Consider the following 16,280-nt stretch of genomic DNA (forward strand, 5'->3'; position numbering starts at 1 on the left):
GTTCGACTCTCCGTGACCCCATGAACCAGAGCATGCCTTGGAGACTCTCACTTTCTTCTCAAAGCTTCTCCTTTTTTATGTCCATGGAGTTTTCTTGGCAAAATACTGGAGTGGTTTGCCAGTTCCTTCTCCAGGTGGATTACATTTAATCTAAACTCTCGGCTGTGACCTGTCCGTCTTGGGTGGTCCTGCACGGCATAGCTCATCGCTTCTTGGACTTATTCAGGCCCTTTCGCCACGGCAAGGCAGTGATCTATGAAGGGGCAGAGTGTGATTAGCACTGGATAAAAACCATTAGCCATAGGCCTACCTTGACCCAACTACCCACAGAGTGGTTTAGTACATCCATTGCTGCTCTCTTAAGACATTTTTTCTTAGCAGACCTGCCCCTTCTCCCAAACAAAACAGAATTGCCGTTGCTAGTGCAGTGCTGAGAACGTGACAAAAAGTTGTAAGGTTAGGATTGTCCGATTGAAACTATTTTGCATTCATGGTTGGAGCACACCATTTATTAATGACAGCAGTTGTTTCTTTAAAAAAGAAAAGAATTCAGCTCATTGTTTTAAGATTGTCAAAGATGTGCTGAAGATGAATCATTTCAACAATAGCTGTGTCTGCATCCCACTCCACCCCCAACCCCCTAGTCAAAAAAAAAAAAAGATACTGGGCTATTTTAGAATTAACAGGCAGTAAACGCAAAATTGGCCTCTCCATTGGAATTCTCCAGGCAGAACTTTGCAGCTGCGTTGGAGAAGCAAAGCACAGCCAGTGTCTGAAGCTTATCAGCTTTCTTAAAGAAGTTGTAAGGGCACTTCCATGCATACTACAGTGGTACCTCGGGTTACATACGCTTCAGGTTACAGATGCTTCAGGTTACAGGCTAACCCAGAAATAGCACCTCGGGTTAAGAACTTTGCTTCAGGATGAGAACAGAAGTGTGTGGCGGCAGCGCAGCGGCAGCAGGAGGCCCCATTAGCTAAAGTGGTACCTCAGGTCAGTGGCGTAGCATGGGGGGCGCACCGGGCGCAACATCTGGGGGTTAGGGTTAGGGGGCACAAATCCACTTGTAGGGGGCGCAAATCCACGGGTTATGGGGCGCAAATTACTTGCCTTGCCCCGGGTGCTGACAACCCACGCTACGCCACTGCCTCAGGTTCAGAATAGTTTCAGGTTAAGAACGGACCTCCATAAGGAATTAAGTCCTTTCCCGAGGTACCACTGTATTCTCAAGATGGATTTGCAAGGCAAGGGGGTGAGCTTTCCATCCCCGAGGGCAGGGGTCAGCAAACTTTTTCAGCAGGGGGTCGGTCCACTGTCCCTCAGATCTTGTGGGGGGCCGGACTATATTTTGAAGGGGGGAATGATTCAAGAGCACCACGAGCCCCAATGGCTGCTTACCTGTGTCTTGCGAGCGAAAGGGGCTGGCAGCGGCAAAAGAAGAATACTGAGCGGCGCTCAAAAGGGCTCCAGAGAGGGGCTGCTTAAAATGGCGGCTGCCCGAGCACTGCTGCTGCTGTACCAACAAAGCCCAGCCAACGTCCTCCCTTAGGCAGGGCAGGGAGAAGCCAGGAGGGAGGGAGGGAGGAGGCGCCACCGCCGCTGCCGCCGCCATAGAAGAAACAGGCAAGGAACTCGCGTGAGCTGGCAATCCATGCAGCGATTTCCAGACCGCCCGCGGGCCGGATCCAGAAGGCAATTGGGCCTGATCTGGCCCATGGAACTTAGTTTGCCTACCCATGCCTAAGGGGCATTGATGCAGGGACTGCACAGCCGTTGGGCTGGGAGGCTCAAATTGCATCCTGAATTGCAGGTCCCACATTCCCAGCTGTTTTTAACATCTGATTTGATCAGCGCTCTATTAATAATTGTTTTGTGGGAATTCAGGAACTTGCTCCTGACTTCGAAACATTTTAGGTGCTTCTGACAGAAGCAGTGCCGTATTGTGACTTCTTGGATAGCCTCACAAACACACCCCACCATTCTGTTCCCCAGACCCAACTCCTCCTAACAGACCCATCGCAGCTACCTGCCACTCAACAGTGACTCCCCGTGACCAAAACAGACTTCTCCTCTCAGCAAGCAGGGTCAGCATGCTGTCTGTGACAGGCTTTTGGCCCGTTCCGCTGCTTCTGAGCCAATTCTCACCGCCTACTGCAGCTTTTTTTATTTTTACTTCTCCAGAAGCTTTCGCTGCTCTTTGAAGAGGAGGGAGAGCATATGGCTTGAAGAGCCAATGTATTTCCTCCCCCCATTATCCTTCTGCAACGCTAGCATAGTACAAACTAGGGGTGGATGGATGGATCTGTGAATTTCAGTTATCTCTCAATTTCTTGCTTTTCCAGTCTTTTAAGTTCAGTTTTGCACATTTCCAGATCAGTTTTTTTTAGTTCTCATGAAAACGTTAATGTGAATTTCTCATAAAATTGTAGAGTTGGAAGGGACCCCACAGCTCATCTAGTCAAACCCTCCACATTGAGGGGTAAAGGTAAAAGGTAAAGGGACCCCTGACCATTAGGTCCAGTCGTGGCCGACTCTGGGGTTGCGGCGCTCATCTCGCTTTATTGGTCGAGGGAGCCGGCGTACAGCTTCCGGGTCATGTGGCCAGCATGACTACGCTGCCTCTGGTGAACCAGAGCAGTGCACGGAAACACTGTTTACCTTCCCACCAGAGCGGTACCTATTTATCTACTTGCACTTCATGCTTTTGAACTGCTAGGTTGGCAGGAGCCAACCCGTCGTGGAGATTCGAACCGCCGACCTTATCAGCAAGTCCTAGGCTCTGTAGTTTAACCCACAGCGCCACCCGCATCTCTACCTTGAGGGGTATATCTCCACAAAGGCGCATTTCCCCCTTTTTGCACATGTGTTTGCAAGCAGTTCCCCCCAATAAGAGTTACATTTTTGTACGTTACATTCACTGAAGGTATAAATTTTCACACACGATTACCGCAACGCAGACACATTTTTTTTGTACGCGTTGTTCGGTTGGAAAGCTGCTGCATCGCAAAATCAGGAAAAGTAAGGATTTCTTAAAGGATGGCTGTGTTTCAGTTCAGGTATTGTTTCAGGAAGTGTGAATCAGGTATGGCTAACATTAAAATGCTAACCGGCTTTCTCTCCCATTCCTTTGTACAAGACTGCCGCATTCCTCTCTTCCCCAGTTTCAACGTTTTTTAAAAGATTATTCTGATCTACAAGTACTGTGTTTACTCAAATCTAATGCACACCTTATATGGCCAAATGACATTGCGAATATCAAGGTGTGCATTAGATTCGATGGCACATTTGCATTCGCCTGCAAATATCTTTCATTCATTTCAAGGTTCTGAAAATGGAGGTGCGCATTAGAGTCTATGGCGCATTAGATTCGAGTCAATACGATATTTGTCATTTCAATAACAAAGTAGTAGTTTTTAAACATTATGTGTATTGATATTTACTATTAATCATAAATTAACAGTAAACAAATATGTATGTGTATGTAGGCATTTGTAAGTGTAGATCTGTCAGGGACTGGGCAGAAGAGGAATGGTGGAGACCACCTCCCCAGCCTGAACCTCCCAGAGAAGAAGATGACAGTTCAGAATTACAGACACAGTGTCTTTAGACACTGCCCCCATTCCCAGAACCCGGCAAGCATTGAAAGAAGTAGAGCAAAGGGCTCAGAAGCAAAAGGATCTCAGCGCCACCCGTAGGAGACAAGGTGATGAATGAGGAAGTGGGGAGAAAAGGGGGGTGGAGATTTACTCAGGACAACGCCATTATTCCAAGAGGTTGCATTTCCAAGCCTCTCTCTCTGAATATTGAATAAAAAGCCGTTGGTAAGGACTTTTCCTTGTCTTATCTGTTCTTGGCAACCTGCCGTGGGGGCTTGGATCTTGTTCCACCTGACAAAATCTGTTCTAATAATAATTATAAATTACAAAACAATGTGGATATAGACATATAGATATAGATACAGATACAGAGATAAATGATAGATAGATGATAGATGATAGATAGATAGATAGATAGATAGATAGATAGATAGATAGATAGATAGATGATAGAGACATGATTTAGTAAATGGCACTTTGAACTGTGAAATGTTCGTTGCAAATTATTCAAAGATAACTCCCCCCCTTTCTTTCTCTCCTTTCTTCTCTCCCCCCTTTCCATCTCTCCCCATCCCTCCCCCCCTACTCACCCACCCTGCCCACTACCCTTAGGTCCCGAAAACTTCAGTTCAAAGAGCCTGGCGCTGCAAGCCCAGAAAAAGATCTTGAGTAAAATGGCCACCAAGACCATGGCTAACATGCTGATTGATGACACTAGCAGCGAAATCTTCGACGAGTTATACAAAGTGACCACGGAGCACATGAAGAACAAGAAGGAATCCCACAAAATCATGAGGGACTTGATCAAAGTGGCCATCAAAATCGGGATCCTCTACCGAAACAATCAGTTCAATTCCGAAGAGCTGGAGATTGTCGAGAAGTTCCGCAAGAAGCTGAACCAAGCGGCCATGACGATTGTTAGCTTTTACGAGGTGGAGTACACTTTCGATAAAAATGTCCTCTCGGAACTCCTGAACGAGTGCAAAGACCTTGTTCACGAACTCGTGGAACGGCACCTGACAGCCAGGTCTCATGCGCGAATCAATCACGTCTTCGACCATTTCGCAAATGTGGAGTTCCTCACTGCCCTCTATAGCCTTGATGGGGAATGCCGACCACACCTCAAAAAGATCTGTGATGGAATCAACAAACTGCTAGATGAGAAAATCCTTTGAAACTTTGCCCTTTTTAAAAAAACAAAACAAAACAGCAACTACACAAGTTTCGCTTAAGAAATGTAACCAGAGAGTTGGGACCAACTGTTAGCTTCCTGTGCATAATCCCAAAAGAGAATGGCCTGGTTTGCACACTAAACCATGGCTTGTTAAACTACAGTTTCTTTAACCATGGCTTAGTGTTATGCATGAGCCCAGCAGCTTAACTATGGATTATTAACTATGGTTAAAAGTTGCTTGTTAATCAAGGTCTGTAGTTGGTTTATAAACCATGGTTACTGTAAACCATAGCTTAGTGTTACATGTGGACGCAGCCCAACACCTCCTCCTTAATGCTGCTTATGGAGTCATCACCGCTCAAAAGGTACACAACTGTAACTACCGGTAAATAGCAGCTCTTCTGGGCTTGTGTCTCTTTGATAGAGAGATGTAATAAACTAAGGCTTAAGTGACCATCTGCCAGATGTTTCCACTTTAATTATGGTTTTATTAATGACGGTTAGTGTTAACCAAACTACAAGAAAGAAGATTCCACCTAAACATTAGGAAGAACTTCCTGACAGTAAGAGCTGTTCGACAGTGGAATTTGCTGCCAAGGAGTGTGGTGGAGTCTCCTGCTTTGGAGGTCTTTAAGCAGAGGCTTGACAACCATATGTCAGGAGTGCTCTGATGGTGTTTCCTGCTTGGCAGGGGGTTGGACTCGATGGCCCTTGTGGTCTCTTCCAACTCTATGATTCTATGATTCTATGAACCATGGTTTAACATTTAACATTAACCATGGTTTAGTATTATGTGTGAACCAGGCCATTCCAGAACATTTGTAATGGAAAGCAAAGCAAGCCACACTTCAGACCACAAATAAACTGAGCATTTTATGATGCCAGGCCATTTGTAATGGGGAGGGAAATGATTACATACCATGATCTCATTATTGCTGTGTTGTGGTTGCAGTTTGATGTGCCAAAAAGGAAACCTGAAGTTCCATGACATCGAGCAAACATGCCCACGTTTATATTGTAGAAGAATGAAACCCATAAGGTGAAGTGGAAAGAATGGGCTCTGAATAGCATTATTTTTAAAACTGAAAATCTCTTTTTAGCACATGATCCAAACAGAGAATAATTCCATATGCCAGGAATGGGGGCAAAGCACAACAAAAGGAGGAGTATTGCTTCTCTTAAGGTGTCAGCATTTTATACCAAGAAAGGAATGAAAAAGTTGTGCCAATCTCTTAAAGACTCTTAAATGGGGTGCCACAGAAAGATTGTGCAAGCTATTATTCATAAGGGTGTGCATTGGCGGGGGGTGAAGAACATAGTGAACTGGGGTGATTTTGGGGCTCGTCCCTTCACTCCTGAATTTAAGCATGATGTCAGTAACCTCCCCACAGTTGAATCAGAGTCCCCACAAAGCATGGTGTCTCTCTGTTGTTTCTGTACCATATACAGCTCTGTGTTTTCCTATATATCTATGTTTCTCTAGGTCATTGGGCTTTGCGAGGAATGAGGCTTTCCAAAATGTTGCCCGAAGAGCTCGTGATTGTTGCTTGTCAAAGCATAGAAATGGACACTCAGTTTCAAAAGCTTCATTTGAAAAAAACAAAACCCCTACAATCCTCTGCCTTAAACTGGCAACCGATATCGTTGAAGGCCTGCACCCACTAGGAATGGACGGATCCGTCTATTTCTGATCATAGCTGTCAAGCGTCCCTTATTTGGCAGGACAGTCCCTTATCCCAGCGCTGTGTCCCGCTGCTGTCCAGGATTGATGATGTCCCTTAAATTTCCCGGGTTTCAAAGGAAGCAGCTCCTCTCCCTGCCTCCCTGCCGGCCAGAGAGGAGGGAGGCTCCAACTGTGTTGCTTGGCTGCGTTGCCCACCCAATAAGGAGTCTAAGAATGACTGGGGGTGGAGCTTGCACGCCTTTTGCTGATCAAATCGGCCGCGTTGCCTGGGGACTCGCCTTTTCTCAGCGCTTCCCAGGGGAGAGGTGACGGTGGTTTCCCTTGCTGCATCCCCTTTGCCGGGTTGCTGCGCTGTGGGAACCACCACTTGAGGCTTCGTTTGGCTGCTGGCTGGGCTTTCGGCCTTTGGCTCGGAGGGGCTCAGAAGTTGAACATACCTGTGCCCGGAAAATCCCTTATTTTGGCTGCTGATCCCTTATTTTTGAGGCTGCTGGTCCCTTATTTTCAAATCTGTAAGTTGACAGCTATGTTTCTGATCCTTAGTCGGTTTGCACGGTTTGGCTGATCTGTTCCATCCCATTTCCATATTAATCTGCAAAAAGTATAAGCGCCCTGGTGGATCAGACTCAAGGCCCATTGGCCCAGCATCCTATTCTCACAGCAGCCAACCAAACGCTTATGGGAAGAAAGCCCACTAGCAACAGCACCCTCCCCACTGGCCCCCCAGAAACTGCCAATCAGAGCAATGCCTCTCACCGTGGTGAGTGAACGTGGCCATTGTGGCCAGTAGCCAAATTCCTCCAAGAATTTGTCCAATCCTCTCTGCAAGCGGTCTGAACTGGTGACCTTCGCTACATCTTATGGAAACAAATTTCGTAATTTTAACTATGTAGTCTCTTTCATCAGTCCCAAATCTTCCAAAAATTGTTGGATGGCCCCAAGTTCTGTTATCTACTTTCTATATGCATAATCTTCTATACCACGATCTGGCCTTCCCTTTTTTACTCATCATCTTCTGCCCTGCATTTGTTGTATGAAGCAGTGTTTCTGCTCTGCTGCAATTTGCCACCCACCAAAAATGACATCATCCGCCTCACACGCTGCTTTGGCAAAATTGCATAAGTTACGTAATTACGTAAGTTACGTTGTCCTTACATTATTCCACCCCATTCGTTGCAGTGCAAAGCAGGGAAGGGCACAATCAGTTATGCACGGTTCACAAACTGAAAGCGAAAACAGCAGCAAAGGTCAATGGCATTCACTAGATTGTTTCCAATTTTGGATAGGGAGCAAAAAGCGAGATTTTGCAATTTCTGCTCCCATTTTTGCTTTCGTCAGAATTCTCTGACATACACAGATATAAGTTTCACTGGGTTCAGCTGGGCTTACTCCCAGGTAAGTGGGTGTAGAATGGCTGCTTAAGAAACTACAAAGGCCTATTGCCGCATAGCAGCAAATACATAACAATTGTTTTCTAAGATTAAACACAGGATCTATTCTGGCAACCAGAAGAGTAAAATCCACAATGACGTGCCCCCCTGCTGTCTTTGATGAGATTGTCCACGAGTCACTTGTCTCTGGTAGCTTCATTGGGCGGTTTCCATTTTGCATCCGTGTCCATTCACTGGATAATGTAATTTGGGGAAGATCAGCTCTTTGTCAAATCAGGGAAATACAAAGAGGAATTGGCTTGTTTTGCACATAACACTAAACCATGGTTTAACATTAGGGGAATGAGCAGATGTGAGTCTCAGGCTCCCACTTCTGTACACCTGCAAAGAGATTTAAAACCTGTGGTTTCTGCTATTCACTTATCATAGTTAACATTACATCTAAACAGGGCAAATTCTGGTTAGTTAAGAGTATGGTTATTTTTATTTTATTAATTTTCCATAGAATTTTATTAAACCAGGACAGAAATCCAAGGTAATCACACATCAAACTAATTTTTATTAATTTTCAATAGATTTTTATTAAACCAGGACAGAAATTATACATCCAAGGTAATCACACATCAAACTAATTTTTAAAAGGAGAGACAGGTTAAACTATCACTTTGAAAACTGTTGTTTCACAGGTGTGTCAAAATAAATTTGGCTCAGTGACCCACTGCAAAACTATCCTTAAAAACTAGAGAGTACCAGTTGGCCTGTTGTCTACATACCAAAGCATAATATGCAGGACCATAATTCATTTTAAGAAACCATAGTTTAAACTCAGCAGAGTTCTCCCTTTTTGAAGGCAACAGGAAACTGCGCTTAGCGAAAAATAGAAGTGGATGCTGCTTCATGTGGCTACGCTGGAGGAAGAAGAGTTAGGCATGTTCGTGTTAACACAACTATGGTTTGGTATTGTGTGCAAAATGGGTCCTTTTCAGTTACTCAATCTGGCCAATTCTATACACTGTGATCAGCAACCCTCCAAATGGTGATGGACTCCCGTTATCCCTGACCATTGGTCATGATGGCTGGGGCTGATGGAAATGGGCTCCACCAATAGCTAGAGAGCTATAGACACCATTACTTCCAATAAGCCAATTCCCCCAGCAGTGATTCAGGGAGGCTGCTCCAGGGAGGAAGCACAAAAAGGAGAGATGTTTATATTTTGCACACATTTGAGCTTCAAATCTGGTTATTTTTTTAAGGAAACAGCCAAATGTCTTGTTATTTATATGTATAAAACTTAAGTAGCCTTTAAAAGGGAGGCAAAAATATTATGCGTGTCTCATGCTGGCATATGCTATATATTCATCGTTTACTTTTATATTGGTGGGTTAACATGCAAAACAATCATTTCAGTAGTGTTTGAGTCAGACTCAAAAAGTGTGCCATGTGTTTATCAGAAATTATGCATTAAATGATTTGTGATTAAACTATATGTCCTTTGGATTTTTTTTAATCTGCTGCAGTTATTTCTTATTTTTTAAGTACAGTGGTACCTTGGTTCTTGAACTTAATCTGTTCCGGGAGCCCATTCGACTCTCAGAACTGTTTGAAAACCAAGGAGCAGCTTCCGATTGGCTGTAGGTGCTTCCTGCACTCAAGGAGAAGCCGTGTCAGATGTTCAGCTTCCAAAATATGTTCGCAAACCACAACACTTACTTCTGGGTTTGCGGCGTTTGGGAGCCGATTTGTCTGACAACTAAGCCGTTCAAGAACCAAGGCACTGTAGGCAAAATCTCCCTTTCTTTAAAAGCTCGTTTCTATCCAAAGAACCATCTTCTCCAACATGAGCTGCCAAAAACTTCACCACTGCACACATAGACCCTGCTGTAAATGCTTCTACCGGCTGAAGCTCAACTGGCCATGACCACAAACAGGGCCTTTTCAACTGTGACTCCCCATCTGTGCAATATCTCTTCCAGGGAGGGTCAGCTGGTGCCAACCATGATGTTGTCTTGTCACCTGGTGAATTCCTTTTTCTTTTTTGCCAGACCTTCCAGCATGGTTTTTTTATTTTACCCATTCCTACGGGGCTTATCGCTATGCTACATTGCACTGCCTTAAGGCAGCTGCCTTCTAATAAGTCAGAACACTGATCTATATTGTCTACACCAACCAGCAGTGGATCTCCAAGGTTTTAGACTGAAGCCTTTTCACTTTTTGATCCCTACCTGGAGATACCATGGAGTGAACCTGGGGCTACCTATATGCAATTGTGCATTGGCTCAAAGCTTGAGACATCCCTGATTCTTAAGTAAGAGGTAAAGTTAAGAAGGTAAAGGGACCCCTGACTATTAGGTTCAGCCGTGGCCGACTCTGGGGTTGCGCGCTCATCTCGCTTTATTGGCCGAAGGAGCCGGCATACAGCTTCCAGGTCATGTGGCCTGCATGACTAAGCCGCTTCTGGTGAACCAGAGCAGCACACGGAAACGCCGTTTACCTTCCCGCCGGAGCAGTACCTATTTATCTACTTGCACTTTGACGTGCTTTCGAACTGCTAGGTTGGCAGGAGCAGGGACCGAGCAATGGGAGCTCACCCCGTCGCGGGGATTCGAACTGCCGACCTTCTGATCGGCAAGTCCTAGGCTCTGTGGTTTAACCCACAGCACCACTTGCGTCCCTAAGTAAGAGGTAGTGCAAGTATTAAAGGAGCCCTCCCTTGGCACATTGCCTATGGCAATTGTCACATGGTCTCAATCACCCTCTTTTGGGGAAGGTATTTAAGAGGGTCGTGGCCACCCAACTGCTGCTTTCTACGAAGAATATTGGTTAACCAGAACAAAAATAAACCATTTCTGGAGGGAACCTAAAAATAAAGAGATCACACCACAGGTAAAAGTAAGCAAATCCATTTATTTTCAACCAAGTTTGATTGTTCTCTTAAATTCTGCATACTGACAGATAAATAGTAAAAGAGTTTAAGATTTGAAACAAAACGTTTAAAAAAATGAACTCAGCACATGTATATGTGTGAAAGCCATAGCTATTATTTAACATCATGCCAACACCACCTGATGGACATGGTAGAAAACTGCATAGGAGAGAAAGGGTGGCTTTGCTAGCTCTTGTAGCATCCATGGTTTTGCTCAGTTCTAGCCTTTAAATCTGATGCACGCTGTTAACAGTCACATGGAAGGAAAGTTCCCAGAGTTATTTATTCATTTCTCCAAAATATAGGCTTCCATTTACATCCATGAGGCATAAAGTAAACATGAGTATACATTAATATCTGAATATTGTTTTTAAGAGCTATATTTTAGTGCACTTTAGTGAATCCCTCCATTCAGACATCATTGGAAGAAAGGAGAGAAACAGCTATGCTTAATACCTGTCTCTCAGCTTTTGCTGACTGGTCACTCTGTTTCTGCATCCTGTATCCTCATGTCCTCCAGAAAGTACATATTGCAGCTTTGCTTCATGCAAGGGAAAGGCAACCTGTGGACATCCAGATGTTGCTGGACTAACTCACATCATCCCTGACCACTGGGCCCTGCTGGGTGGGGTTGATGGGAGTTGGAGTCCAATAAAATCTGAAGGTGTTGGAGGCTGGTGGCCATCTGGATTGGGTGAAGCTAGAACCAATGACGGGCAAAGCCACCCTAGATATAAGAAGGTGGACCGATGGGGTGGAGGGGGAGGCTGAGGCTAGTGGGGCAGTGCCCCACTCACCCTAGTGGACCAGCCATCAATGTCAAGAGGGCCTCAAAGTGCCCACCCCTGCTGTACGCCATAGAAGGGAATGGAGAGGGGCTGTAGTTGGACACTGCTGAGACAGCTGACAAAATCGGCCCTTCCCTTCTCCGCTGTCCCCCAGTCACTGGATGGGATCTCATGGGCTGTGTGATGCTGCACTTGCTTAACAATACCTACGGGCCACCTTTCAACGGAAAACTCACAAGGCACATTACAAGTGAAAAGAATCCATACAAAATCAAAAAACAGCGCAACAGAACTTACGTCAACACACGTTTAAGACAACCTAAGGACAGCGAGAGTCTCTAATAAGTCTCAAATGACAGATGTGGGGAGGGTGTTTCCAAGTTCGTGTGTCTGCAAAAGGGGGCCATGTAAGAGCACTGCAGGAAAGCATTCCACAATCTGGAGGAGGTTGCAGAAAACCTCTCCTCTCCTCTCCCCAGCTGCCTCCTGCCACCCACAGAGCAACAGTCTTCTCCTACTGTTTTACATTTCATACAATACAGAGCTCATTTACAAAGTCTCCAAAACACAGTGCAACTGGCTCTCCCCTTTGCATTTCCTCTGATGTGACAAAAGTTGCACTATTCATGTGCATTCAGCATTTCCCCCAAACATGGCCCTCGCATGGTACACTTTCCTGCATTATACAGAAAATTCTCCCGAGGTTCTGGAAGGAACGAGTCTTATCATTCCTAGTCAAAGGTGACTTTTATCACGGATGTTTGGGAGTTACTTGGTGACTTATCCTATCGCATTTTTAATCTAACCTTAACTTTTGTAAATCACACATTTTAAAAACATACATTGAAGGGCAGTATAAAAATTATTTAATTAAAGCTGTTGTGCACCAAGGCTTGTGGCGGCCAACTGCTCACCACTGTTATATTGATGACCACAGCACAGCACACTATTATAGAATCTACCTTTCTCCAGATGTAGAGAAGGACAATGTTTGGTAGGCCAGTAGAGTGTCAACCCTTGCTCTCATTGTCATGTTCACAGTGATGGGTACCATTTTGCGGGTTTCTTACTCGTTATACCAGCCGAACAAGAACTGTGACCTTAACTTAGCACTACAGTGGATACAAGCCATCACCTATTGATTATTGACTGGTTTTTAAACAAGCTGAGAGCAACTCTGAGCAGCATTTTAAGATGGGAGATAGAATGTTTAAATGCATATAATAAAAACAGCACTCTTTTCAACCTAATCAATAATTATCGTATCAGAAAGCAGATGGGGTACGACCATGAGTTCAATGCAAATCACACACCAGTGTTTCGTTGGGCTGAAGAGGCATTACATTGGCACTGCAGACAAGTGAAAATGTTGAATGTTAATGTTTTCCTTAACTATATATCTGAAAATACACATGGATTTGAAATCCTTCTCTAACGTTTTCCTGTATCCGTTTCCTTCTACTGGAATCATTCCAAAGGATTTCTATGAAGCAAGACATTAAAAGAGTGTGTCAAAGCACTCGTGTTTATGGAATCTCAGCCTGGGAATTTAGCCTTTGGGAAATCAAAAATTGTTATTTTACAACTCAGAAAGTCCAAATCATGCCTGCTTGTCACCAATTATAAAAATAGTGGTGATCTAAATCAGGCAAGCTTTGTTTTGAAGAGAAAAATCACTTTTTCACTTTACAGATTAATGACTGTGTGGGGAATATCACTGATTATTTAAAACTGACCAATTTAATATGAAGAGCAACACTTTGACACTACTAGGACTGTGGTTAATCTTTTCTTAATAAGTCTATCAAAATTTTGGTTTCCTGGTTGAATTTTCTGATGAAAACTACTCTCCTTCAAAAATGTTATAAACCACCCAGGATCAAATATACTGAAATGCTGGTTCAACTGTGTCAATTCTCACACTTGAGCTATAAGAGCTAGAAACCTGGGCTACAAATCAAAAAAGCTTCATAACTAATATCACCTTTTTTTTTTTTTAAGAGGAGGTACCCTGTGCTGCAACTTTGAAAGGTCCTATTTCTCTCATTCACTGAACAGCAAAAAGTATCACAACAAATGAATGGAAAAATGTCAGCCACTTGCAATGTTTTTGTTCTGCTGCAACAGCAACAAGTATTTAAAATACAGCAGAGATAAGTAGTCAGGAGATGATACGTATGTCTAAACTTTCCTGCAAACAAAGCCATTTTATTGCTGTATACATGCGCCAGATTCACTCTGGTTACCCAAGGGGAAAAATGGGTCCAATGCTAGTCCTACTCTAGACTTTGGAGCCACTAGAAACAGCAAGCCGATATCCATCTTTACTCTAGTGGTATCTTTGAATTCAACAGACAACGGCTGCCGTTCATGCCTATGGATAAAAACGAAGTGCTATTCAAACATAATCCTTCAGTGGTGCAAAACCTCCGTAACGAATCTGCCCCTGACCATTTTTCCTGTTCTGGTTTCGATTTTGTCTTTTTGCTGCTGTTCTAATCTAGCTTTAATAATTGGATCTGATGGCACGGTATTATGTTTTATATGTGCTGCTTTGACAATTCGGCACAGAATTGAAAAGCAGGATATTGATTTCATAGAATAAATAAATACATAAAGTGTGCCCAATGAAATCAAGGAACTTAAATTAGTCACACCCATTAACTTCAATGAGCTGAGTAGGATTATCAATGGATACAATCCACCATCTTTTGTAAAAGCTGCTGCAAACATACAAAAGATGGCTATGGGTGGTTTTGTACTTTCATCTGCCCATTAAGGGCAACCTCTGTGGGAACTATGACACACACACCTGGTTTAAATAGCAGAACCACCATGATACGCCACAAAATGAATCTGGGAGGATATTCAAAAGCAGAATTATCTTGTTAGATAGCACAAAGAGCTGCTCTTTAAGGAACACAAGCTCAGTGTCTTTGGCCATGTGGAATATGTTGTGTAGCTCTTTTGATTCCAGCTTGTATTATAATGCAAAAGTGCAAGCGTTAGATCTATGTGCCATGTGATCACCATGGGAAATAATCAGTACAATTAAGGGATGCTACTGATGGAGTATGAGGAAGGACAGGTCAAAACTTCTGATGGATTCATGCATGAGCCTCTCAAGGTGGTCTCTGGAGCCTAGTGTTTTTAAACATTGAAAACTGAGATTCTTGGTACACAGATGGCGCTAATTGCAGTCCTGTGCTAAACTACAGAGTCCTGCTCACAGCCTGAAGCTGCATTCTTAAGAAACCAGTATCCTATCCTCAGGATAAGACCCAGTCCTCCTATTAAAGGCAGGTATCAAACATGGCATCACATAAAACAGCAGCCCCAGTGCTGTTGCGAGGTGCAATGATATGACTTGTGCTTCCAAAGCTTGGCATTTATGTGCTGGTTATTGCTGAGTCACAGGATGACTCAGCCTACAACCATAGGACAATCGTGGAGATTTATCTTATAGCAGAGTGCCTGCTTTCGCAATACTGGTGCGAAACTGGTATAAAAGATGCAAAAAAAAAACCCCATCATGAACCACAGGAACAGTAGGCAAGGCTTAAGAAGTTCCTTTACACCATAAGCCACGTTAATGAAAGAATTCAAGTAGTAGCTGATCTTATGAATAAGCTGCTGTGACCTGTACAAGTACATAACAGAAAATAAATACCTTGCATAACACCTTGCATAAAAGTACCTATACTTTTACTTAGTCCCTTGTCAGTGACTGACTGACCCTGAGCATTGGGGGGGGGGGGGGGAGGCAGGCACCTAGTAGAATCGCCTGTCATCCCTCCAGGGTGCACACTTATGCAACTTCACTCCTGACAAGGAGGGTGAGAGTTGCCATTCTTTTGGTAACCCCCTGGCACAGCCACACACGTCCTTCTTTCCATTAGGTTAGAAGAGCGGGGTTTTGCTCCTTTTCTCCACGGTGCTCAGGATTCTTCCATCACCTTTTGACACTGATAAAGTAAACAGTCTGGAAGAGCCGGACAATGGGATCTGAACCACAGCGACAACATCCCAGCATGGACACGGCAATGCAGTAAACAGGGGACGGATGGAAGCAGTCGGCATGATGCTATTCCCTCACTACCTAAAGGGAGGAAAAAATGGGGTTTCCCCCCTATTAATGTCATCGTAATTTCATCCACAATACATTCCTACAGTTCTGTACAAAGCAGGTTATCAATTAAAAAAACATCAGTCTGGGTTTGGCACAAGACAGTGTGATCAATTAAGAACAACAATTTTTTTGGCACGCAGTTGGTGTGATCAAGTCCACTTTCCAAGAACCAAGAACCAAGTATCCTGCAGATTATCAAAATACATTGTGCGAAGATAATGGGGTTATCACCTTGCAAATGTGAACTGGCTTCTGATGAAGAAGGGCTGACCCTGGTTATAACTGGCCCGTTTCATTGCCTGCCTAGGATCATCCTTGATACAAATCTAAAGAAATCCCAAGCTACTTACCTATGATATCAACTATATGTAGGTTCAGCTTTTGCTGCAAAATGCTTAGGACGGCTGACAAAGATCCCTGAGATGGTGTCATCTTTAGGTTTTGTTTGACATCATTCGAAATGGAGAGCCACAGTTTTCCAAATTCATCAGTGCTCATTTTCATTGGCCTGAAAATGCAATATGAAATAGAAGCAGATTTTGCAATATGCACTTAGAAGAGAAAGCTGTTCCCAAGAAGACAATGAAAACAAAAC

At 43.9% G+C, this 16,280-nt stretch overlaps 2 protein-coding genes and 1 long non-coding RNA gene across 10 annotated transcripts in view; 2 read left to right on the forward strand and 1 right to left on the reverse strand.

Annotated features, from left to right (window-relative positions):
• Positions 1-5,277, forward strand: part of TNFAIP8L3 (TNF alpha induced protein 8 like 3) — a 60,166-nt gene extending 54,889 nt beyond the window's left edge. For all 3 annotated transcript variants that reach the window (XM_083476037.1, XM_083476039.1, XM_083476038.1), the window contains one exon: positions 4,209-5,277. In XM_083476037.1, coding sequence (XP_083332163.1) covers positions 4,209-4,771 — 563 coding nt within the window. In that variant the 3' untranslated portion in view covers positions 4,772-5,277. The remainder of the gene's footprint in view (positions 1-4,208) is intronic.
• A 104-nt stretch (positions 5,278-5,381) lies between these two features.
• On the forward strand, positions 5,382-9,326 carry LOC310693708. The gene is made up of 2 exons (XR_014519351.1): positions 5,382-6,543; positions 6,827-9,326. It is a non-coding gene; the product is annotated as an uncharacterized lncRNA (long non-coding RNA).
• A 1,403-nt stretch (positions 9,327-10,729) lies between these two features.
• Positions 10,730-16,280, reverse strand: part of AP4E1 (adaptor related protein complex 4 subunit epsilon 1) — a 29,549-nt gene continuing 23,998 nt past the window's right edge. For 4 of the 6 annotated variants that reach the window (XM_083475610.1, XM_083475611.1, XM_083475612.1 and 1 more), the window contains exons 20-21: positions 16,036-16,193; positions 10,730-15,655 (exon numbers count right to left, since the gene is read on the reverse strand). In XM_083475610.1, the coding sequence (XP_083331736.1) occupies positions 15,495-15,655; positions 16,036-16,193 (319 nt within the window). In that variant the 3' untranslated portion in view covers positions 10,730-15,494. The remainder of the gene's footprint in view (positions 15,656-16,035; positions 16,194-16,280) is intronic. The other 2 variants (XR_014519178.1, XR_014519179.1) reach the window with 1 other exon arrangement.

Source organism: Podarcis liolepis (assembly GCF_965112155.1).
Source record: "Podarcis liolepis genome assembly, chromosome: 14".
NCBI classification, from domain to species: domain Eukaryota; kingdom Metazoa; phylum Chordata; class Lepidosauria; order Squamata; family Lacertidae; genus Podarcis; species Podarcis liolepis.